Raw genomic sequence first — 26,978 nt, forward strand, 5'->3', positions numbered from 1 at the left:
CTGCCCTGGTATTACTGCCCTGGTATTAATGCCCTGGTATTAATTATCTGGTGTTACTGCCCTAGTATTAATTATCTGGTATTACTGCCCTGGTATTAATTATCTGGTATTATTGCCCTGGTATTACTGCCCTGGTATTAATTATCTGGTATTACTGCCCTGGTATTAATTATCTGGTATTACTGCCCTGGTATTAATTATCTGGTATTATTGCCCTGGTATTACTGCCCTGGTATTAATTATCTGGTATTACTGCCCTGGTATTAATTATCTGGTATTACTGCCCTGGTTTTAATTATCTGGTATTACTGCCCTGGTATTACTGTAGAAGCATTTCGCTGCACCTGCGATAATATCTGAAATTCTGTGTACGTGACCAATAAACTTTGTTTTGATAGTGTTTCTTCATATGGTTTCTGTAGCATAAGACAGCTAGTCTATCGCGGGGCCTAACAGGCTGTTAAAGACATTGTTGTTGTTTACTTGAGACTCTGAATAACACGTGAATGTGATAAGATATCACAATACTGATAACAACCATGATTAAAAACAATGATCACGCTGTGTCTTCATTTCATCATGCTGTTGTCAGAAGAATATTCCAGCACGGCAGGAAATGCAAACGTGTTGTGTATTCAAGGTTTAAAAGGCTTGTAAAGTTTGTAATTTCCACTTTAAAACTTCAGAAGATTATACAAAAAAATGTATCAACCTCTACCAAAAATGTCCATTAATTATAATCCACACAACAATTCACATTTCCTGTTGCTGCAGGATTATTTTCCTGTTTTGTGAAACTGGCTCAAATTAAGATCTAACATCTGTAGTTCACCAACAACATCAAGAGCACCAACAACATCAAGAATACCAACAACATCAAGAATACCAACAACATCAAGAATACCAACAACATCAAGAATACCAACAGCATCAAGAGAACCAACAGCATCAAGAGAACCAACAACATCAAGAGTAGCAACAACATCAAGAGAACCAACAACATCTGTAGTTCACCAACAACATCAAGAGTACCAACAACATTTGTAGTTCACCAACAACATTTGTAGTTCACCAACAACATTTGTAGTTCACCAACAACATCAAGAGAACCAACAACATCAAGAGAACCAACAACATCAAGAGAACCAACAACATCAAGAGAACCAACAACATCAAGAGAACCAACAACATCAAACCCCTACCAGTTGCTAGCAGCAGGACGTTGTGCATGGTGTGGTCTGCCGCCTGGACTCTGTCCACAACTATCTTGGTGTAGTTATAGTTAGAGATGTAGAATGGGGTGTAGGGCTGGATGGGATGGATCCAGTCTGTCATCTCTGGGTGATCCTTTATCATGTTCACCGTAGCCAATGGCAGGCCTTTACTGTTAGACACACACTGAGGAGATAAGACAGGAGAACAGGTCTTTACTGTTAGAGACACACTGAGGAGATAAGACAGGAGAACAGGTCTTTACTGTTAGAGACACACTGAGGAGATAAGACAGGAGAACAGGCCTTTACTGTTAGACACACACTGAGGAGATAAGACAGGAGAACAGGTCTTTACTGTTAGAGACACACTGAGGAGATAAGACAGGAGAACAGGCCTTTACTGTTAGACACACACTGAGGAGATAAGACAGGAGAACAGGCCTTTACTGTTAGACACACACTGAGGAGATAAGACAGGAGAACAGGTCTTTACTGTTAGAGACACACTGAGGAGATAGTTTGATCAGATGCATGTTATGTAGTCTGTCCACCAAAGATTCCGAAGACATGGGCTGCTGACATAAATATTCCAGTATAACGTGCCATGTTGTGATGGTGTTTACGTTTCTCAATAGGTCACAGGAAATCACTTAATAAGGGCATAAAACATGCTTTTGTTTATAATCCTAAAAGTCATTTAACATTTCTTAAAACACATGTATAAACGTTAACACTCTTATATGTTAAACCGTGTATGTAAATATGTCTTATTTATTTATTTATTTATATTTATTTATTTCACCTTTATTTAACCAGGTAGGCAAGTTGAGAACAAGTTCTCATTTACAATTGCGACCTGACCAAGATAAAGCAAAGCAGTTCGACACAAACTACAACACAGAGTTACACATGGAGTAAAACAACATACAATCAATGGTACAGTAGAGAAAAAAATAAATACTAATATATATATATATATATATATATATATATATATATATATATATATATATACATATATGTATATAAAAATAAATGGCATATATAAAAGAAGAAAAGTCACTTGCTTCCTGGTAAAGGGAGTCAGGAAGCACAAAAGGCCTTAGTCAGACTGTTTTTTTGTTGTTGTAGCCTATACAACACGTCTTAGTCACATCAGGAACTTAGACAAAACAATAGAACATATTGACGCTTCCCAAAAGGAAGAGCATGAGGACTGTATTGTCAGGATCAGGGTCAGGGTGGAGGAAAAAACAGATTGAGGAAGTTGTTCAGACAATAAAACCACCTAACAGAAACCTGCAGGGTCTCAGTAGTGGTAGAAATCACATTTTATTGGTCATATACACATATTTAGCAGATGTTATTGCTGTGGTAGTGAAATGCTTGTGTTCCTAGCTCCAACAGTGCAGTAATATCTAACCATTCACAATACCACACACACATCTAAAAGTAAAATAATGGAATTAAGAAATATATAAATATTAGGACGAGCAATGTCGGAGTGGCATTGACTAAAATACAGTAGAATATAATACAGTATATACATATGAGATGAGTAAAGCAGTATGTAAACAGTATTAAAGTGACCAGTGATTCCATGTCTCTGTACATAGAGCAGCAGCCTCTAAGGTGCAGGGTTGGGTAACCAGGTGGAAGCCGGCTAGTGATGGTTACTTAACAGTCTGATGGCCTTGAGATAGAAGCTGTTTTTCAGTCTCTCGGTCCCAGCTTTGTTCCCCGAGCTACTTAGTTACCACTTTTGCCTTATGGCAAAGTGCTCCATCATGCTGGAAAAGGCATTGTTCGTCACCAAACTGTTTCTGGATGGTTGGGAGAAGTTGCTCTCGGAGGATGTGTTGGTACCATTCTTTATTCATGGTTGTGTTCTTAGGCAAAATTGTGAGTGAGCCCACTCCCTTGGCTGAGAAGCAACCCCACACATGAATGGTCTCAGGATACTTTACTGTTGGCATGACACAGGACTGATGGTAGCGCTCACCTTGTCTTCTCCGGGCAAGCTTTTTTCCCCAAACAATCGGAAGGGGGATTCATCAGAGAAAATGACTTTACCCCAGTCCTCAGCAGTCCAATCCCTGTACCTTTTGCAGAATATCAGTCTGTCCCTGATGTTTTTCCTGGAGAGAAGTGGCTTCTTTGCTGCCTTTCTTGACACCAGGCCATCCTCCAAAAGTTTTCGCCTCACTGTGCGTGCAGATGCACTCACACCTGCCTGCTGCCATTCCTGAGCAAGCTCTGTACTGGTGGTGCCCCGATCCCGCAGCTGAATCAACTTTAGGAGACGGTCCTGGCGCTTGCTGGACTTTCTTGGGCGCCCTGAAGCCTTCTTCACAACAATTGAACCGCTCTCCTTGAAGTTCTTGATGATCCGATAAATGGTTGATTTAGGTGCAATCTTACTGGCAGCAATATCCTTGCCTGTGAAGCCCTTTTTCTGCAAAGCAATGATGACGGCACGTGTTTCCTTGCAGGTAACCATGGTTGACAGAGGAAGAACAATGATTCCAAGCACCACCCTCCTTTTGAAGCTTCCAGTCTGTTATTCGAACTCAATCAGCATGACAGTGATCTCCAGCCTTGTCCTCGTCAACACTCACACTTGTGTTAACGAGAGAATCACTGACATGATGTCAGCTGGTCCTTTTGTGGCAGGGCTGAAATGCAGTGGAAATGTTTTTGGGGGATTCAGTTCATTTGCATGGCAAATAGGGACTTTACAATTAATTGCAATTCATCTGATCACTCTTCATAACATTCTGGAGTATATGCAAATTACAATCATACAAACTGAGGCAGCAGACTTTGTGAAAATTAATATTTGTGTCATTCTCAAAACTTTTGGCCACGACTGTATGTGTCCTGGAGGGCAGGTATTCCGCCCCCAGTGATGTGTTGGGCAGACTGCACCACCCTCTGGAGAGCCCTGCGGTTGCGGGCGGTGCAGTTGCCGTAGTGTTGAACACTGTGATGTTTAACAGTGAGAACGGCAGAATGGTGAACTTACTAAATGAAATGAGAGTTTGACTGTGTGATAATAGGTTGCTTCTTGTGTAAATATTTTCTAGCTGGTGCAGCCAGATACGATGCTCTCAATTGTGCATCTGTAAAAGTTTGTGAGGGTTTAAGGTGTCAAGCCAAATTTCAGGCGCTGTTGCACCTTCTTCACCACACTGTCTGTGTGGGTGGACTATTTCAGTTTGTCAGTGATGTGTACGCCAAGGAACTTGAAGCTTTCCACCTTCTCCACTGCGTTCCCATCAATGTGGATAGGGGGATGAACCCTCTGCTGTTTCCTGAAGTCCACGATCATCTCCTTTGTTTTGTTGACGTTAAGTGAGAGGTTATTTTTCTGGCACTACAGTCCCAGAGCCCTCACCTCCTCCCTGTAGGCTGTCTCGTCATTGTTGGTAATTAAGCCTACTACTTTTGTGTCGTCTGCAAACTTGATGATTGAGTTGGAGGCGTACGTGGCCACGCAGTCATGGGTGAACAGGGAGTACAGGAGAGGGCTGAGCACACACCCTAGTGGGGCCCCAGTGTTGAGAATCAGCGAAGTGGAGGTGTTGTTTTCTACCTTCACCATCTGGGGCCGGCCCGTCAGGAAGTCCAGGACCCAGTTGCACAGGGCGAGGTTCAGACCCAGGGCCTCGAGCTTAATGATGAGCTTGGAGGGTACTATGGTGTTGAATGCTGAGCTATAGTCAATGAACAGCATTCTTACATACGTATTCCTCTAGTCCAGATGGGATAGGTCAGTGATCAGTGAGACGGCGATTGTATCGTCTGTGGATCTATTGGGGCGGTAATCAAATTGAAGTGGGTCTAGGGTGTCAGGTAAGGTAGAGGTAATATGATCCTTAACTAGCCTCTCAAAGCACTTCATGATGACAGAAGTGAGTGGTGATAGTGATAGTCATTTAGTTCATCTTTGCCTTCTTGGCTACAGGAACAATGGTGGGCATCTTGAAGCATGTGGGGACATCGGACTTGGATAGGGAGAGATTGAAAATGTCCGTAAACACACCAGGCAGCTGGTCTGCGCATGCTCTGAGGACGCGGCTGGGGATGCCGTCTGGGCCGGCAGCCTTGAGGGTTAACACGTTTAAATGTTTTACTCACGTTGGCTGCAGTGAAGGAGAGCCCGCAGGTTTTGGTAGCGGGCCGTGTCAGTGGCACTGTGTTGTCCTCAAAGCGAGCAAAGAAGTTTAGTTTGTCTGGGAGCAAGACATCGTGGTCCGCGACGGGGCTGGTTTTCCTTTTGTAGTCCGTGATTGACTGTAGACCCTGCCACATACCTCTCGTGTCTGAGCCATTGAATTGCGACTCCACTTTGTCTCTATACTGACGTTTTGCCTGTTTGATTGCCTTACGGAGGGAATAACTACACTGTTTGTATTCTGCCATATTCCCAGTCACCTTGCCCTGGTTAAATGTGGTGGTTCACACTTTCAGTTTTGTGTGAATGCTACCATCTATCCACGGTTTCTGGTTAGGGTAGGTTTTAATAGTCACAGTGGGAACAACATCTCCTATACATTTCCTGATAAACTCACTTAATCAGTGTATTCATCAATATTATTCTCTGAAGCTACCCAGAACATATCCCAGTCCGCGTGATCAAAACAATCTTGAAGCGTGGATTACGATTGGTCAGACCAGTGTTGGATAGTCATTTGGACGGGTCCTTCCTGTTTGAGTTTCTGCCTATAGGAAGGGAGGAGCAAAATGGAGTTGTGGTCTGATTTGCCTTGTAGGCATTTCAGAAAGTTGAGTAGCAGTGGTCCAGTGTTTTACCAGCGAGAGTACTACAGTCAATGTGTTGATACAACTTCAGTAGTGTTTTCCTCAAATTTGCTTTGTTAAAATCCCCAGCTACAATAAATGCAGCCTCAGGATATGGGTTTGCTCTAATGCTGTTGTCAGGCACAATCTACTCGACAGGCGCAGCACATACAGGCAACTATGAGTCACACAGTTGGAGATATTATGTGTCGTGACTGCAGCAGCCACAGCCCCAGCCACAGCCACAGCTATAGAAAGGCATGTGGAAACTGATGCAGCAGCCCCAGCCACAGCCACAGCCACAGCTATAGAAAGGCATGTGGAAACTGATGTGAACTCTGAGCTGAAGAGGCCCATGGTTCCATGCTTTAGTCAGCTGTACAGGCCAGGACAGGGAGGATCCATTTTTAGGATTGTGTTCCCAAATGCCACCAGATTCCCTATGTAGTGCACTACCTTTTGACCAGGGCTTTGGAAAGTAGTGCACTATATAGGGAATAGGGTGCCATTTGGGATCACAGAACCCATGTTAACCTTTGTCTGTGGAATACTGATGTTCCTATAAAAAGGTACACAAAGACACATTTTTCCTCCTATCCACCCTGGAATAATGAGTCAGTCACGTGTTATTTACGGTCCACACGACGCTGGCTGAAATATGATTCTCTAAAATAACAAGAAGACAACAGACTTCTTTGTTAACGTGAGCAGACATGCCTTCCCTGTGGCTCATGAAATGTATGTATTTACTACTGTAAGTCGCTCTGGATAAGAGCGTCTGCTAAATGACTAAAATGTAAAATGTATGTAGCTATGTAGAATAGAAAACGTGTTTATTGTCCTGGAAGAGGAAAACAGAGTTCCTTACTGTTCCAGGTCTTGGGTTGGGAATGTCTTTATTGTATCCCCTGAAGGGAGACTCCTGAAATATCCTGTCGATCTCTTCCATGGAGTAGATGCAGACAGCTGTGCCATTCCTATTGGTGGAGAGAACAGGTTAGACTCAGGTTAGATTGTTCATGTTCAAATCAGATCAAATCAAATGTTATTAGTCACATGTGCCGAATACAACAGGTGTAGACCTCACAGTGAAATGCTGAATACAACAGGCGTAGTAGACCTCACAGTGAAATGCTGAATACAACAGGTGTAGTAGACCTTACAGTGAAATGCTGAATACAACAGGTGTAGTAGACCTCACAGTGAAATGCTGAATACAACAGCTGTAGGTAGACCTTACAGTGAAATGCTGAATACAACAGGTGTAGTAGACCTCACAGTGAAATGCTGAATACAACAGGTGTAGTAGACCTTACAGTGAAATGCTGAATACAACAGGTGTAGTAGACCTCACAGTGAAATGCTGAATACAACAGGTGTAGTAGACCTTACAGTGAAATGCTGAATACAACAGGTGTAGTAGACCTCACAGTGAAATGCTGAATACAACAGGTGTAGTAGACCTCACAGTGAAATGCTGAATACAACAGGTGTAGTAGACCTTACAGTGAAATGCTGAATACAACAGGTGTAGTAGACCTCACAGTGAAATGCTGAATACAACAGGTGTAGTAGACCTCACAGTGAAATGCTGAATACAACAGGTGTAGTAGACCTTACAGTGAAATGCTGAATACAACAGGTGTAGTAGACCTCACAGTGAAATGCTGACTTACAACAGGTGTAGTAGACCTCACAGTGAAATGCTGAATACAACAGGTGTAGTAGACCTCACAGTGAAATGCTGAATACAACAGGTGTAGTAGACCTCACAGTGAAATGCTGAATACAACAGGTGTAGTAGACCTCACAGTGAAATGCTGAATACAACAGGTGTAGTAGACCTCACAGTGAAATGCTGAATACAACAGGTGTAGTAGACCTTACAGTGAAATGCTGAATACAACAGGTGTAGTAGACCTCACAGTGAAATGCTGAATACAACAGGTGTAGTAGACCTTACAGTGAAATGCTGAATACAACAGGTGTAGTAGACCTCACAGTGAAATGCTGAATACAACAGGTGTAGTAGACCTCACAGTGAAATGCTGAATACAACAGGTGTAGTAGACCTTACAGTGAAATGCTGAATACAACAGGTGTAGTAGACCTCACAGTGAAATGCTGAATACAACAGGTGTAGTAGACCTCACAGTGAAATGCTGAATACAACAGGTGTAGTAGACCTTACAGTGAAATGCTGAATAAAACAGGTGTAGGTAGACCTCACAGTGAAATGCTGAATACAACAGGTGTAGACCTCACAGTGAAATGCTGAATACAACAGGTGTAGTAGACCTCACAGTGAAATGCTGAATACAACAGGTGTAGTAGACCTCACAGTGAAATGCTGAATACAACAGCTGTAGGTAGACCTTACAGTGAAATGCTGAATACAACAGGTGTAGTAGACCTCACAGTGAAATGCTGAATACAACAGGTGTAGTAGACCTTACAGTAAAATGCTGAATACAACAGGTGTAGTAGACCTCACAGTGAAATGCTGAATACAACAGGTGTAGTAGACCTCACAGTGAAATGCTGAATACAACAGGTGTAGTAGACCTTACAGTGAAATGCTGAATACAACAGGTGTAGGTAGACCTCACAGTGAAATGCTGAATACAACAGGTGTAGACCTCACAGTGAAATGCTGAATACAACAGGTGTAGTAGACCTCACAGTGAAATGCTGAATACAACAGGTGTAGTAGACCTCACAGTGAAATGCTGAAAACAACAGGTGTAGTAGATCTCACAGTGAAATGCTGAATACAACAGGTGTAGTAGACCTTACAGTGAAATGCTGAATACAACAGGTGTAGTAGACCTCACAGTGAAATGCTGAATACAACAGGTGTAGTAGACCTCACAGTGAAATGCTGAATACAACAGGTGTAGTAGACCTCACAGTGAAATGCATACTTACAGGCTCTAACCAATAGTGCGGGAAAAAAAGGTAGGTGTGTGTGTGTGTGTTGTTTACTTATGAGCCCCTAACCAACAATGCAGTTTAAAAAAAATACAGATAAGAATCAGAGATAAAAGTAACAAGTAAAATAACAATGTGGAGGCTATATACAGGTGGTACCGGTACAGAGTCAATGTGGAGGCTATATACAGGGGGTACCGGTACAGAGTCAATATGGAGGCTATATACAGGGGGTACCGGTACAGAGTCAATGTGGAGGCTATATACAGGTGGTACCGGTACAGAGTCAATGTGGAGGCTATATACAGGGGGAACCGGTACAGAGTCAATGTGGAGGCTATATACAGGGGGTACCGGTACAGAGTCAATGTGGAGACTATATACAGGGGGTACCGGTACAGAGTCAATGTGGAGGCTATATACAGGGGGTACCGGTACAGAGTCAATGTGGAGGCTATATACAGGGGGTACCGGTACAGAGTCAATGTGGAGACTATATACAGGGGGTACCGGTACAGAGTCAATGTGGAGACTATATACAGGGGGTACCGGTACAGAGTCAATGTGGAGGCTATATACAGGGGGTACCGGTACAGAGTCAATGTGGAGGCTATATACAGGGGGTACCGGTACAGAGTCAATGTGGAGGCTATATACAGGGGGTACCGGCACAGAGTCAATGTGGAGGCTATATACAGGGGGTACCGGTACAGAGTCAATGTGGAGGCTATATACAGGGGGTACCGGTACAGAGCCAATGTGGAGGCTATATACAGGGGGTACCGGTACAGAGTCAATGTGGAGGCTATATACAGGGGGTACCGGTACAGAGTCAATGTGGAGGCTATATACAGGGGGACTGGTACAGAGTCAATGTGGAGGCTATATACAGGGTATTACGGTACAGAGTCAATGTGTAGGCTATATACAGGGGGTACCGGTACAGAGTCAATGTGGAGGCTATATACAGGGGGTACCGGTACAGAGTCAATGTGGAGGCTATATACAGGGGGTACCGGTACAGAGTCAATGTGGAGGCTATATACAGGGGGTACCGGTACAGAGTCAATGTGGAGGCTATATACAGGGGGTACCGGCACAGAGTCAATGTGGAGGCTATATACAGGGGGTACCGGTACAGAGTCAATGTGGAGGCTATATACAGGGGGTACCGGTACAGAGTCAATGTGGAGGCTATATACAGGGGGTACCGGTACAGAGTCAATGTGGAGGCTATATACAGGGGGTACCGGTACAGAGTCAATGTGGAGGCTATATACAGGGGGACTGGTACAGAGTCAATGTGGAGGCTATATACAGGGTATTACGGTACAGAGTCAATGTGGAGGCTATATACAGGGGGTACCGGTACAGAGTCAATGTGGAGGCTATATACAGGGGGTACCGGTACAGAGTCAATGTGGAGGCTATATACAGGGAGTACCGGTACAGAGTCAATATGGAGACTATATACAGGGTATTATGGTACAGAGTCAATGTGGAGGCTATATACAGGGGGTACCGGTACAGAGTCAATGTGGAGGCTATATACAGGGGGTACCGGTACTGAGTCAATGTGGAGGCTATATACAGGGGGTACCGGTACAGAGTCAATGTGGAGGCTATATACAGGGGGTACCGGTACAGAGTCAATGTGGAGGCTATATACAGGGGGTACCGGTACAGAGTCAATGTGGAGGCTATATACAGGGTATTACGGTACAGAGTCAATGTGGAGGCTATATACAGGGGGTACCGGTACAGAGTCAATGTGGAGGCTATATACAGGGGGTACCGGTACAGAGTCAATGTGGAGGCTATATACAGGGGGTACCGGTACAGAGTCAATGTGGAGGCTATATACAGGGGGTACCGGTACAGAGTCAAAATGGAGGCTATATACAGGGGGTACCGGTACAGAGTCAATGTGGAGGCTATATACAGGGGGTACCGGTACAGAGTCAATGTGGAGGCTATATACAGGGGGGTACCGGTACAGAGTCATTGTGGAGGCTATATACAGGGGGTACCGGTACAGAGTCAATGTGGAGGCTATATACAGGGGTACCGGTACAGAGTCAATGTGGAGGCTATATACAGGGGGTACCGGTACAGAGTCAATATGGAGACTATATACAGGGTATTATGGTACAGAGTCAATGTGGAGGCTATATACAGGGGGTACCGGTACAGAGTCAATGTGGAGGCTATATACAGGGGGTACCGGTACAGAGTCAATGTGGAGGCTATATACAGGGGTTACCGGTACAGAGTCAATATGGAGGCTATATACAGGGGGTACCGGTACAGAGTCAATGTGGAGGCTATATACAGGGGGTACCGGTACAGAGTCAATGTGGAGGCTTTATACAGGGTATTACGGTACAGAGTCAATGTGGAGGCTATATACAGGGGGTACCGGTACAGAGTCAATGTGGAGGATATATACAGGGGGTACCGGTACAGAGTCAATGTGGAGGCTATATACAGGGGGTACCGGTACAGAGTCAATGTGGAGGCTATATACAGGGGGTACCGGTACAGAGTCAATGTGGAGGCTATATACAGGGGGTACCGGTACAGAGTCAATGTGGAGGCTATATACAGGGGGTACCGGTACAGAGTCAATGTGGAGGCTATATACAGGGTATTACGGTACAGAGTCAATGTGGAGGCTATATACAGGGGGGTACCGGTACAGAGTCAATGTGGAGGATATACACAGGGGGTACCGGTACAGAGTCAATGTGGAGGCTATATACAGGGGGTACCGGTACAGAGTCAATGTGGAGGCTATATACAGGGGGTACCGGTACAGAGTCAATGTGGAGGCTATATACAGGGGGTACCGGTACAGAGTCAATGTGGAGGCTATATACAGGGTGTTACGGTACAGTCAATGTGGAGGCTATATACAGGGTGTTACGGTACAGAGTCAATGTGGAGGCTATATACAGGGGGTACCGGTACAGAGTCAATGTGGAGGCTATATACAGGGTATTACGGTACAGAGTCAATGTGGAGGCTATATACAGGGTATTACGGTACAGAGTCAATGTGGAGGCTATATACAGGGTATTACGGTACAGAGTCAATGTGGAGGCTATATACAGGGGGTACCGGTACAGAGTCAATGTGGAGGCTATATACAGGGGGTACCGGTACAGAGTCAATGTGGAGGCTATATACAGGGGGTACCGGTACTGAGTCAATGTGGAGGCTATATACAGGGGGTACCGGTACAGAGTCAATGTGGAGGCTATATACAGGGGGTACCGGTACAGAGTCAATGTGGAGGCTATATACAGGGGGTACCGGTACAGAGTCAATGTGGAGGCTATATACAGGGGGTACCGGTACAGAGTCAATGTGGAGGCTATATACAGGGGGTACCGGTACAGAGTCAATGTGGAGGCTATATACAGGGGGTACCGGTACAGAGTCAATATGGAGGCTATATACAGGGGGGTACCGGTACAGAGTCAATGTGGAGGCTATATACAGGGGGTACCGGTACAGAGTCAATGTGGAGGCTATATACAGGGTATTACGGTACAGAGTCAATGTGGAGGCTATATACAGGGTATTACGGTACAGAGTCAATGTGGAGGCTATATACAGGGTGTACCGGTACAGAGTCAATGTGGAGCCTATATACAGGGGGTACCGGTACAGAGTCAATGTGGAGGCTATATACAGGGTATTACGGTACAGAGTCAATGTGGAGGCTATATACAGGGGGTACCGGTACAGAGTCAATGTGGAGGCTATATACAGGGAGTACCGGTACAGAGTCAATGTGGAGGCTATATACAGGGTGTTACGGTACAGAGTCAATGTGGAGGCTATATACAGGGTATTACGGTACAGAGTCAATGTGGAGGCTATATACAGGGGGTACCGGTACAGAGTCAATGTGGATGCTATATACAGGGGGTACCGGTACAGAGTCAATGTGGAGGCTATATACAGGGGGTACCGGTACAGAGTCAATGTGGAGGCTATATACAGGGGTTACCGGTACTGAGTCAATGTGGAGGCTATATACAGGGGGTACCGGTACAGAGTCAATGTGGAGGCTATATACAGGGGGTACCGGTACAGAGTCAATGTGGAGGCTATATACAGGGGGTACCGGTACAGAGTCAATGTGGAGGCTATATACAGGGGGTACCGGTACAGAGTCAATGTGGAGGCTATATACAGGGTATTACGGTACAGAGTCAATGTGGAGGCTATATACAGGGGGTACCGGTACAGAGTCAATGTGGATGCTATATACAGGGGGTACCGGTACAGAGTCAATGTGGAGGCTATATACAGGGGGTACCGGTACAGAGTCAATGTGGAGGCTATATACAGGGGGTACCAGTACTGAGTCAATGTGGAGGCTATATACAGGGGGTACCGGTACAGAGTCAATGTGGAGGCTATATACAGGGGGTACCGGTACAGAGTCAATGTGGAGGCTATATACAGGGTATTACGGTACAGAGTCAATGTGGAGGCTATATACAGGGGGTACCGGTACAGAGTCAATGTGGAGGCTATATACAGGGGGTACCGGTACAGAGTCAATGTGGAGGCTATATACAGGGTGTTACGGTACAGAGTCATTGTGGAGGCTATATACAGGGTATTACGGTACAGAGTCAATGTGGAGGCTATATACAGGGGGTACCGGTACAGAGTCAATGTGGAGGCTATATACAGGGGGTACCGGTACAGAGTCAATGTGGAGGCTATATACAGGGGGTACCGGTACAGAGTCAATGTGGAGGCTATATACAGGGGGTACCGGTACAGAGTCAATGTGGAGGCTATATACAGGGGATACCGGTACAGAGTCAATATGGAGGCTATATACAGGGGGGTACCGGTACAGAGTCAATGTGGAGGCTATATACAGGGGGTACCGGTACAGAGTCAATGTGGAGGCTATATACAGGGTATTACGGTACAGAGTCAATGTGGAGGCTATATACAGGGTATTACGGTACAGAGTCAATGTGGAGGCTATATACAGGGTGTACCGGTACAGAGTCAATGTGGAGGCTATATACAGGGTATTACGGTGCAGAGTCAATGTGGAGGCTATATACAGGGGGTACCGGTACAGAGTCAATGTGGAGGCTATATACAGGGGGTACCGGTACAGAGTCAATGTGGAGGCTATATACAGGGTGTACCGGTACAGAGTCAATGTGGAGGCTATATACAGGGGGGTACCGGTACAGAGTCAATGTGGAGGCTATATACAGGGGGGTACCGGTACAGAGTCAATGTGGAGGCTATATACAGGGGGTACCGGTACAGAGTCAATGTGGAGGCTATATACAGGGGGTACCGGTACAGAGTCAATGTGGAGGCTATATACAGGGGGAACCGGTACTGAGTCAATGTGGAGGCTATATACAGGGGGGTACCGGTACAGAGTCAATGTGGAGGCTATATACAGGGGGTACCGGTACAGAGTCAATGTGGAGGCTATATACAGGGGGTACCGGTACAGAGTCAATGTGGAGGCTATATACAGGGGGTACCGGTACAGAGTCAATGTGGAGGCTATATACAGGGGGTACCGGTACAGAGTCAATGTGGAGGCTATATACAGGGGGTACCGGTACTGAGTCAATGTGGAGGCTATATACAGGGGGTACCGGTACAGAGTCAATGTGGAGGCTATATACAGGGGGTACCGGTACAGAGTCAATGTGGAGGCTATATACAGGGGGGTACCGGTACAGAGTCAATGTGGAGGCTATATACAGGGGGTACCGGTACAGAGTCAATGTGGAGGCTATATACAGGGGGTACCGGTACAGAGTCAATGTGGAGGCTATATGCAGGGGGTACCGGTACAGAGTCAATGTGGAGGCTATATACAGGGGGTACCGGTACAGAGTCAATGTGGAGGCTATATACAGGGTATTACGGTACAGAGTCAATGTGGAGGCTATATACAGGGGGTACCGGTACAGAGTCAATGTGGAGGCTATATACAGGGGGTACCGGTACAGAGTCAATGTGGAGGCTATATACAGGGTGTTACGGTACAGAGTCATTGTGGAGGCTATATACAGGGTATTACGGTACAGAGTCAATGTGGAGGCTATACACAGGGGGTACCGGTACAGAGTCAATGTGGAGGCTATATACAGGGGGTACCGGTACAGAGTCAATGTGGAGGCTATATACAGGGGGTACCGGTACAGAGTCAATGTGGAGGCTATATACAGGGGGTACCGGTACAGAGTCAATGTGGAGGCTATATACAGGGGGTACCGGTGCAGAGTCAATGTGGAGGCTATATACAGGGGGGTACCGGTACAGAGTCAATGTGGAGGCTATATACAGGGGGTACCGGTACAGAGTCAATGTGGAGGCTATATACAGGGTATTACGGTACAGAGTCAATGTGGAGGCTATATACAGGGGGGTACCGGTACAGAGTCAATGTGGAGGCTATATACAGGGGGTACCGGTACAGAGTCAATGTGGAGGCTATATACAGGGGGTACCGGTACAGAGTCAATGTGGAGGCTATATACAGGGGGTACCGGTACAGAGTCAATTTGGAGGCTATATACAGGGGGTACCGGTACAGAGTCAATGTGGAGGCTACATACAGGGGATACCGGTACAGAGTCAATATGGAGGCTATATACAGGGGGGTACCGGTACAGAGTCAATGTGGAGGCTATATACAGGGTATTACGGTACAGAGTCAATGTGGAGGCTATATACAGGGTATTACGGTACAGAGTCAATGTGGAGGCTATATACAGGGTATTACGGTGCAGAGTCAATGTGGAGGCTATATACAGGGTATTACGGTACAGAGTCAATGTGGAGGCTATATACAGGGTATTACGGTACAGAGTCAATGTGGAGGCTATATACAGGGTGTACCGGTACAGAGTCAATGTGGAGGCTATATACAGGGGGTACCGGTACAGAGTCAATGTGGAGGCTATATACAGGGTATTACGGTGCAGAGTCAATGTGGAGGCTATATACAGGGGGTACCGGTACAGAGTCAATGTGGAGGCTATATACAGGGGGTACCGGTACAGAGTCAATGTGGAGGCTATATACAGGGTGTACCGGTACAGAGTCAATGTGGAGGCTATATACAGGGGGGTACCGGTACAGAGTCAATGTGGAGGCTATATACAGGGGGTACCGGTACAGAGTCAATGTGGAGGCTATATACAGGGGGGTACCGGTACAGAGTCAATGTGGAGGCTATATACAGGGGGTACCGGTACAGAGTCAATGTGGAGGCTATATACAGGGGGTACCGGTACTGAGTCAATGTGGAGGCTATATACAGGGGGTACCGGTACTGAGTCAATGTGGAGGCTATATACAGGGGGTACCGGTACAGAGTCAATGTGGAGGCTATATACAGGGGGTACCGGTACAGAGTCAATGTGGAGGCTATATACAGGGGGGTACCGGTACAGAGTCAATGTGGAGGCTATATACAGGGGGTACCGGTACAGAGTCAATGTGGAGGCTATATACAGGGGGTACCGGTACAGAGTCAATGTGGAGGCTATATGCAGGGGGTACCGGTACAGAGTCAATGTGGAGGCTATATACAGGGGGTACCGGTACAGAGTCAATGTGGAGGCTATATACAGGGTATTACGGTACAGAGTCAATGTGGAGGCTATATACAGGGGGTACCGGTACAGAGTCAATGTGGAGGCTATATACAGGGGGTACCGGTACAGAGTCAATGTGGAGGCTATATACAGGGTGTTACGGTACAGAGTCATTGTGGAGGCTATATACAGGGTATTACGGTACAGAGTCAATGTGGAGGCTATACACAGGGGGTACCGGTACAGAGTCAATGTGGAGGCTATATACAGGGGGTACCGGTACAGAGTCAATGTGGAGGCTATATACAGGGGGTACCGGTACAGAGTCAATGTGGAGGCTATATACAGGGGGTACCGGTACAGAGTCAATGTGGAGGCTATATACAGGGGGTACCGGTGCAGAGTCAATGTGGAGGCTATATACAGGGGGGTACCGGTACAGAGTCAATGTGGAGGCTATATACAGGGGGTACCGGTACAGAGTCAATGTGGAGGCTATATACAGGGTATTACGGTACAGAGTCAATGTGGAGGCTATATACAGGGGGTACCGGTACAGAGTCAATGTGGAGGCTATATACAGGGGGTACCGGTACAGAGTCAATGTGGAGGCTATATACAGGGGGTACCGGTACAGAGTCAATGTGGAGGCTATATACAGGGGGTACCGGTACAGAGTCAATTTGGAGGCTATATACAGGGGGTACCGGTACAGAGTCAATGTGGAGGCTACATACAGGGGATACCGGTACAGAGTCAATATGGAGGCTATATACAGGGGGGTACCGGTACAGAGTCAATGTGGAGGCTATACAGGGTATTACGGTACAGAGTCAATGTGGAGGCTATATACAGGGTATTACGGTACAGAGTCAATGTGGAGGCTATATACAGGGTATTACGGTACAGAGTCAATGTGGAGGCTATATACAGGGTGTACCGGTACAGAGTCAATGTGGAGGCTATATACAGGGGGTACCGGTACAGAGTCAATGTGGAGGCTATATACAGGGTATTACGGTACAGAGTCAATGTGGAGGCTATATACAGGGGGTACCGGTACAGAGTCAATGTGGAGGCTATATACAGGGGGTACCGGTACAGAGTCAATGTGGAGGCTATATACAGGGGGTACCGGTACAGAGTCAATGTGGAGGCTATATACAGGGGGGTACCGGTACAGAGTCAATGTGGAGGCTATATACAGGGGGTACCGGTACAGAGTCAATGTGGAGGCTATATACAGGGTATTACGGTACAGAGTCAATGTGGAGGCTATATACAGGGGGTACCGGTACAGAGTCAATGTGGAGGCTATATACAGGGGGTACCGGTACAGAGTCAATGTGGAGGCTATATACAGGGTGTTACGGTACAGAGTCATTGTGGAGGCTATATACAGGGTATTACGGTACAGAGTCAATGTGGAGGCTAAATACAGGGGGTACCGGTACAGAGTCAATGTGGAGGCTATATACAGGGGGTACCGGTACAGAGTCAATGTGGAGGCTATATACAGGGGGTACCGGTACAGAGTCAATGTGGAGGTTATATACAGGGGGTACCGGTACAGAGTCAATGTGGAGGCTATATACAGGGGGTACCGGTGCAGAGTCAATGTGGAGGCTATATACAGGGGGGTACCGGTACAGAGTCAATGTGGAGGCTATATACAGGGGGGTACCGGTACAGAGTCAATGTGGAGGCTATATACAGGGGGTACCGGTACAGAGTCAATGTGGAGGCTATATACAGGGGGTACCGGTAAGAGTCAATGTGGAGGCTATATACAGGGGGTACCGGTACAGAGTCAATGTGGAGGCTATATACAGGGGGTACCGGTACAGAGTCAATGTGGAGGCTATATACAGGGGGTACCGGTACAGAGTCAATGTGGAGGCTATATACAGGGGGTACCGGTACAGAGTCAATGTGGAGGCTATATACAGGGGGGTACCGGTACAGAGTCAATGTGGAGACTATATACAGGGGGTACCGGTACAGAGTCAATGTGGAGGCTATATACAGGGGGTACCGGTACAGAGTCAATGTGGAGGCTATATACAGGGGGTACCGGTACAGAGTCAATGTGGAGGATATATACAGGGGGTACCGGTACAGAGTCAATGTGGAGGCTATATACAGGGGGTACCGGTACAGAGTCAATGTGGAGGCTATATACAGGGGGTACCGGTACAGAGTCAATGTGGAGGCTATATACAGGGGGTACCGGTACAGAGTCAATATGGAGGCTATATACAGGGGGTACCGGTACAGAGTCAATGTGGAGGCTATATACAAGGGGTACTGGTACAGAGTCAATGTGGAGGCTATATACAGGGGGTACCGGTACAGAGTCAATGTGGAGGCTATATACAGGGGGTACCGGTACAGAGTCAATGTGGAGGCAATATTCAGGGGGGTACCGGTACAGAGTCAATGTGGAGGCTATATACAGGGGGTACTGGTACAGAGTCAATGTGGAGGCTATATATATATATATATATATATATATATATATATATATATATATATATATATATATATCTGGCCCAAATGTATTACTTGGGGCTCGGGCCGATTGGGGCGACTCTCTGGCAGATGATTACACAGGCTGCTTTATATAATTAACATTTCATTATTTATTTATTTTGCCATATTTTCCTCATTGTTTCTGTGATCAAAAAATACAATTAACATTTAAATGAAATTCTTTAAGAGTTCTGTGTAGTATTTGAGTATTTTGATACTTTGTGCAAGGCATTTGATATATGCATTAAAAACTTTGTAGATGGAACCTCCCGAGTGGCGCAGCGGTCTAAGACACTACATCACAATGCAAACTGCGTTTCTACAGATGCTGGTTTGAGACACGTGCCGGCTGCGACCGGGAGATCTATGAGACGATGGACAATTGGCCCAGGGTCGTCCGAGTTAGGGGAGGGATTGGCTGGCCAGGATGTCCTTGTCCCATCATGCTGTAGTGTCTCCTGTGGCGGGCAAGACGCATGCACTCTGACACTGTATAATTTGTATGTATAATAGTAATATTTAAAATGACTAAATCGGGTAATTTGGTATACATTTATTTAAATTTGCATTGGGTCGCTTCTGGGGGGGATTCTGATAAGATGCCGACAAAGTCGGATGAATTCCAGTAGAAGGAAACGGCCCGATGTACTTGGCCCGATTCTGGGCAGTCATTCATTTTGATTCCGGACCGATTCAAATCAGTTCCGGCCCACCGGAAGAGGGCCGTTTCCGGGCCGATTCCTCATTGCTAGCTGGGTTGTTTAACAGAACACGGTTATCTTCCTCATTGCTAGCTGGGTTGTTTAACAGAACACGGTTATCTTCCTCATTGCTAGCTAGGTTGTTTAACAGAACACGGTTATCTTCCTCATTGCTAGCTGGGTTGTTTAACAGAACACTGTTATCTTCCTCGGTGTAACAAGTGTTGAATTTCATGTTGTATAACTATTATAAAAAAATAAATGTAATAGTTCCCATGCTTGATATTAGTGTACTTCCCTTTTGTTGCTGTAAGAGCCTTTTAAAATGTTGCACACTTCCTTCTCCTTCTGCATCCCCCCTCATAAACATCCCCTGGTCCTCCTTCCTTCTCCTTCTGTATTCCCCCTCATAAACATCCCCTGCCTCCTTCCCTCTCCTTCTGTATTCCCCCTCATAAACATCCCCTGGTCCTCCTTCCTTCTCCTTCTGTATTCCCCCTCATAAACATCCTCTGGTCCTCCTTCGTTCTCCTTCTGTATTCCCCCTCATAAACATCCCCTGGTCCTCCTTCCTTCTCCTTCTGTATTCCCCCTCATAAACATCCCCTGGTCCTCCTTCCTTCTTCTGTATTCCCCCTCATAAACATCCCCTGGTCCTCCTTCCTTCTCCTTCTGTATTCCCCCTCATAAACATCCCCTGGTCCTCCTCCTTCTCCTTCTGTATTCCCCCTCATAAACATCCCCTGGTCCTCCTTCCTTCTCCTTCTGTATTCCCCCTAATAAACATCCCCTGGTCCTCCTTCCCTCTCCTTCTGTATTCCCCCTCATAAACATCCCCTGGTCCTCCTTCCTTCTCCTTCTGTATTCCCCCTAATAAACATCCCCTGGTCCTCCTTCCTTCTCCTTCTGTATTCCCCCTCATAAACATCCCCTGGTCCTCCTTCCTTCTTCTGTATTCCCCCTCATAAACATCCCCTGGTCCTCCTTCCTTCTTCTTCTGTATTCCCCCTCATAAACATCCCCTGGTCCTCCTTCCTTCTTCTGTATTCCCCCTCATAAACATCCCCTGGTCCTCCTTCCTTCTCCTTCTGTATTCCCCCTCATAAACATCCCCTGGTCCCTCCTTCCTTCTCCTTCTGTATTCCCCCTCATAAACATCCCCTGGTCCTCCTTCCTTCTCCTTCTGTATTCCCCCTCATAAACATCCCCTGGTCCTCCTTCCTTCTCCTTCTGTATTCCCCCTCATAAACATCCCCTGCCTCCTTCCCTCTACCCTGTCTACTCTATCCATGTGGAAGAGGAAGATTATGAAAATCATCATCAAACCTATATATGTTAAAATCCTTATAATGAGTGAATAGGGTCACTGACAGTGTTTGATTATGGTCTCCCATCATGATTTTGGGATATGTATAGATTTCAGTAATTTATTTACTTTTATATGTTGACCGCTAGCTAGTTACAGTACTTTTCTCTGTACACGGCGTCATTGAGCTAGCATGGCTATTCATGTCCCCTTTCGTCGTTTATTTTTCTTTGCAGAGTTGCCGTATAAAAAGGCAGCACAGCATTTGTTTCTGGAATTGTTTCCTGTCACGATCAGAAAATAAAAACCTAGTCAGACCAACCCAGATCCTCTGGTCATCTGTTCTCGGATCAAAACAGAACACAGAGACGATCAACACCGATCACATCAGGAAGAACCTTTGTTTAAACAGAACACTGTTATCTTTATGTTCTGTTAAAATAGCATTTATTGATGTCAATGGGAGACCTGCTCGAAAATCTGAGGTAAACGTGCAGATCTCAAGTCAGAATACCACTTCAGTGACATTGTAGTTTAGAATTTGGGGCATTGGGAGAACTCATATGTACAGTAGCTGCTGGGAGATAACAGAGACAGGGTCATTTTCTCACCAGCTGCTAGTGAACAGAGCATAGACTCGCGAGTCCCTCCATTCCTCCGCGTGGAGCACGTAGACGTCTTGGAGACGGTTAAAGTAGAGCGACTCGTTGGGAATCCCACACACCAGCCGAGCCTTCAGGAACGACGTCCACATGTTCTGCAAGAACCGCTTAGAACCGCCTTCATCCACCTGTAGAATGACATCGCCACCATAATCAACATTATCATCATCACCATCATCCTCATCACATTTTTTACATTTTACATTTTAGTCATTTAGCAGACGCTCTTATCCAGAGCGACTTACAGTAGTGAATGCATACATTTCATTTCATACATTTCATACATTTTTTTTCTGTGCTGGCCCCCCGTGGGAATCGAACCCACAACCCTGGCGTTGCAAACACCATGCTCTACCAAACATCATCCTCATCACCATCCTCATCACCAACATTATCCCATCATCCTCATCCTCATCACCATTATTATCCCCATCATCCTCACCACCACCATCATCATCACCATCCTCATTATGGCGCTGCACAACGATGACATCATCAGAACAAAGACACTGAAGAAGAACCAAGCCAAACAAAGGCCTTCATTTCAATGTTTCCACAACTGTGACCCCTTTAAAAATCGGACCAGTAACAAACATGGGAACCGAGATAGATGTCTCACAGGGGAAGTTTAGTCTTTTGAAGGCCATGTAGTGTTTATCTACACAGATGGTTCTGTTCCTAGTAATCCAATCTCTTCACATACAAAAAAATAAAAAAAATACAGTAGCTAGAATGTTAGTGGCCTTGAAGATTCCCCTGGTGGTATGGTTAGCCTACATTACAGTATATACAGTCTTCTCCAACAAATAGCTGGGCTGCTAGACGGGAGGGCCTTGTACTGCAGTAGAATAAACAGACAAGGTGCTGTTACAGCTGTTCTCAGGAATGACTGGAATCTGTGGGATAACGGGGAGTGTTGGTGCGGATATAACCAGACAGAACTAGGTAGAACTATGGTTCAGAGCTTGATGAAACAGAGCTTGATGAAACAGAGCTTGATGAAACAGAGCTTGATGAAACAGAGCTTGTAATCTATCCTGGAGTCAGATCAGTAAAATCACTAAAATTATACCTTTTTCCCAGCAACAGACTACGATCGATAATGTCAAAAGCCCCACTGAAGTCTAACACGGAACCCAAACCGTTTGCGTGCGTGCACCATCATGCGCCATCGTGCATAAATGTATTTTGTCCCCCTACACTAAACGCAATCACGACACGCAGGTTGAAATATCAAAACAAACTATGAACCAATTATATTAATTTGGGGACAGGTTAAAAAACATTAAACATTTATGGCAATTTAGCTAGCTAATTTGTCCAATTTAGCTAGCTTGCTGTTGTTAGCTAATTTGTACTGGGATATAAACATTGAGTTGTTATTTTACCTGAAATGCACAAGGTCCTCTACTCCGCCAATTAATCCACACATAAAACGGTCAACAGAATCGTTTCTAGTCATCTCTCCTCCTTCCAGGCTTTTTCTTCTCTTGACTTTATATTGCGATTGGCAACTTTCATAAATTAGGTTTCATGACCTCGTTCGTCTTTCAGTCACCCACGTGGGTATAACCAATGAGGAGATGGCACGTGGGTACCTGCTTCTATAAACCAATGAGGAGATGGGAGAAGCAGGACATGCAGCTCGATCTGCGTCACAAATAGAACTGACTTCTATTTTAGCCCTTGGCAACGCAGATGCTCGTTGGCGCGCGCGAACAGTGTGGGTGCAATTATTGAATAACATGTATGTCTAAATTAATTTTGCAACGCTCGCGCACGCGACGTGAGCGGTGTAGTCAGCCTGTAATAAATCAGCCCCCCACAATCTTTTTTTAAATCATTTTCTCTCAGCCAATCATCAGTCATTTGTGTAAGTGCTGTGCTTGTTGAATGTCCTTCTCTATAAGCGTGCTGAAAGTCTGTTGTCAATTTGTTTACTGTAAAATAGCATTGTATCTGGTCAAACACAATTTTTAACAAAAGTTTACTAAGGGTTGGTAACAGGCTGATTGGTCGGCTATTTGAGCCAGTTACGGGGGCTTTAATATTCTTAGGTAGCGGAATGACTTTAGCTTCCCTCCAGGCCTGAGGGAACACACAGCGTATCTAGTAGGCTTAAATTGAAGATATGAGAAATAGGAGTGGCAATATCATCCGCTATTATCCTCAGTAATTTTCCATCCAACTTGTCATTTGAAGGGGTGTCCACATACTTCTGAATATGTAGTGTACAATAGGTATGGTCTCTTTATGTCATGACTAGTGGAGGCGTTAAGCCAGGATAGGTAGGTCAAACACACTGTAGCTCAGTTACCACTAAACTGGGTCTGAACTGGGTCTGAACTGGGTCTAAACTGGGTCTGAACTGGTTCTGAACTGGGTCTGGACTGGGTTTGAACTGGGTCTGAACTATCCAATCCCAAGATCATAGGAGTTGGCTACAGATAGATCTGGGATCCGAGGTGTTAAAGATCAACCCACTGTAGTTCAGTAACCACTAAACTGCTGAACTGGGTCTGAACTGGGTCTGAACTGGGTCTAAACTGGGTCTGAACTGGGTCTAAACTGGGTCTGAACGGTTTCTGAACTGGGTCTGAACTGGGTTTGAACTGGTTCTGAACTGGGTCTGAACTGGGTCTGAACTGGGTCTGAACTGGTTCTGAACTGGTTCTGAACTGGGTCTAAACTGGGTCTAAACTGGGTCTGAACTGGGTCTAAACTGGGTCTAAACTGGGTCTGAACTGGTTCTGAACTGGGTCTGAACTGGTTCTGAACTGGATCTGAACTGGGTCTGAACTGGGTCTGAACTGGGTCTGAACTGGGTCTGAACTGAATGGAAAACACTGCTAATATCCATCTAATCCAACGTGAAATCAACAAAAACTAAAATTTAATTCCAAAATCAGTTTCCACAACGATTCAACATCATCCCATTGAATTTTTGGGGTTGAAATGAAACAATGTTGATTCAACCATTTTTTTTTTTGCCCAGTAGGTCTAGATCAGCAACCACTGAACTGCATCTGAGCTGGATGGAAAAACACCTCATGGTCTCTTACGGTCGGCGTCGTGTTATAGGAGACGGAAGGCAGCACTAACCACTAGCCAGGTCTCAGGTTCTCATAACCTGTGAGTATCAATGGCCCTGGTAAACATTTTCCATCTCCTCTCCTTCCCCATTTCAGAGACAATAATAGATGTCTTACTGTGTACTAGTCACACGATATATCTAGAAGGTAGAAACAACAATACGTGCCATAGATGGATGGAGGAAATATCAAACTGAAAACAATATAGGCGTCGTTCTCAGACTAACTCAACTCTGTGAGTTCAACTTCCTTCACCTACACTAGTTTTATTTATTACAAGATCACAGGAAACATTATGCACCGTGAGAAAACCACTGTTCACCTTCTGACATCAATGTAATACATCAAGTAGTTGGCCAGTAGCAGCGTGCACGCAATATTTGGGTCCCACTTTAAAATGGCATGCAGGTTATAAAGGCTTCATAAAGCCTTCATAAACGTGTTACAAATCATCTATAACTGTATGGCATGCTCTATAAAGGGTTCATAAATGTGGCATAACTGTGTGATATAACCACCAATGTGAAATGTGACATAAACAACTATGTAAAAAAAAAAAAATGACATAAACCTGTGCTTTATAAAGGGTGGCATAAGCACGGCTTAATAAAGGCTTTATAAATCAAATTAAATTGAGTCTTCACAAAGCATTCATAACCCTGTCATGCATCTTGGTCGAGCATTTCAACACCATGATAAGGTGTTCAATTCCAAAGGACCACCCATACATAAAAAATGTATTCACGCATGACTGTAAGTCGCTTTGGCTCAAAGTGTCTGCTAAATTGGTTCCTGTAAATTGTATATATTATATAAACATTTATAGGATGGTCCAGCTTCTTCCCCTCTTTGCATAGTCAACATTGGACCTGACTTCACCCAAAATGCTGTGCTGCAGGACTCTAAAGTGGTCATAGACAACAAAAAACGTTGGTAGGGCATTTTAAAATCCGTTTGAATTTTTTGTCTACTTCAGTTTTTTTCTCCCCAAATTCTATTATTATAATTAAATGTTTTCATATTTCAGAGCTATGATGAAACTGTCTCTCATGAGGACCGCCACAGGAAAGGAAGACCCAGAGTTACCTCTGCTGCAGCGGATAAGTTCATTAGAGTTACCAGCCTCAGAAATTGCAGCCTAAATAAACGCTTCACAGAGTTCAAGTAACAGACACATCTCAACATCAAACTTTATTTGCCACATGCGCCGAACACAACAAGTGTAAACTTTACTGTGAAATGCTTACTTACAAGCCCTTAACCAACAGTGCAGTTCAAGAAGAAGAAAATATTTAGCAAGTAGACTAAAATAAAAAGTAATAATAAAAAGTAACACAATAAGAATAACGAGGCTAAATACAGGGGGCACCGGTACCAAGTCTAATGGCTTGGGTGTAGAAGCAGTTGAGGAGCCTTTTGATCCTGGATGGCAGGAAGCTTAGCCCCAGTGATGTACTGGGCCTTTCGCACTACCCTCTGTAGTGCCTTGCGGTAGGAGGCAGAGCAGTTGCCATACCAGGTGGTGATGCAACCAGTCAGGATGCTCTCGATGGTGCAGCTGTAGAATCTTTTGAGGATCTGAGGACCCATGCCAAATCTTTTCAGTCTCCTGAGGGGGAAAAGGTTTTGTCGTGCCCCCTTCACGACTGTCTTGGTGTGTTTGGACCATGATAGTTTGTTGGTGATGTGGACACCAAGGAACTTAACTCTCAACCCGCTCCACTACAGCCCCGTTGATGTTAATGGGGGCTTGTTCGGCCCACCTTTTCCTGTAGTCCACAATCAGCTCCTTAGTCTTGCTCACACTGAGGGAGAGGTTGTTGTCCTGGCACCACACTGCCAGTTCTCTGACCTCCTCCCTATAGGCTGTCTCATTGTTGTCGGTGATCAGGCCTACCACTGTTATGTCATCAGCAAACGTAATGATGGTGTTGGAGTCGTGCCTGGCCGTACAGTCGTGGGTGAACAGGGAGTAGAGGAGGGGACTGAGCACCCCTGAGGGGCTCCAGTGTTGAGGATCAGCGTGGCAGATGTGTTGTTACCTACCCTTACCACCTGGGGGGCGGCCCGTCAGGAGGTCCAGGATCCAGTTGCAGAGGGAGGTGTTTAGTCCCAGGGTCCTTA

The 26,978-nt window shown here is 45.5% G+C and overlaps 1 protein-coding gene across 1 annotated transcript in view; it reads right to left on the minus strand.

The window, feature by feature from the left end:
* The window catches only part of sema7a (semaphorin 7A (JohnMiltonHagen blood group)), a 91,269-nt gene that overhangs the window by 25,629 nt on the left and 38,662 nt on the right, over positions 1-26,978 (minus strand). Inside the window, exons 8-10 of the mRNA XM_029751974.1 lie at positions 21,712-21,890; positions 6,886-6,994; positions 1,203-1,398 (exon numbers count right to left, since the gene is read on the minus strand). Coding sequence (XP_029607834.1) covers positions 1,203-1,398; positions 6,886-6,994; positions 21,712-21,890 — 484 coding nt within the window. The remainder of the gene's footprint in view (positions 1-1,202; positions 1,399-6,885; positions 6,995-21,711; positions 21,891-26,978) is intronic.

This window comes from Salmo trutta, chromosome 4 (assembly GCF_901001165.1).
Source record: "Salmo trutta chromosome 4, fSalTru1.1, whole genome shotgun sequence".
NCBI classification, from domain to species: Eukaryota; Metazoa; Chordata; class Actinopteri; order Salmoniformes; family Salmonidae; genus Salmo; species Salmo trutta.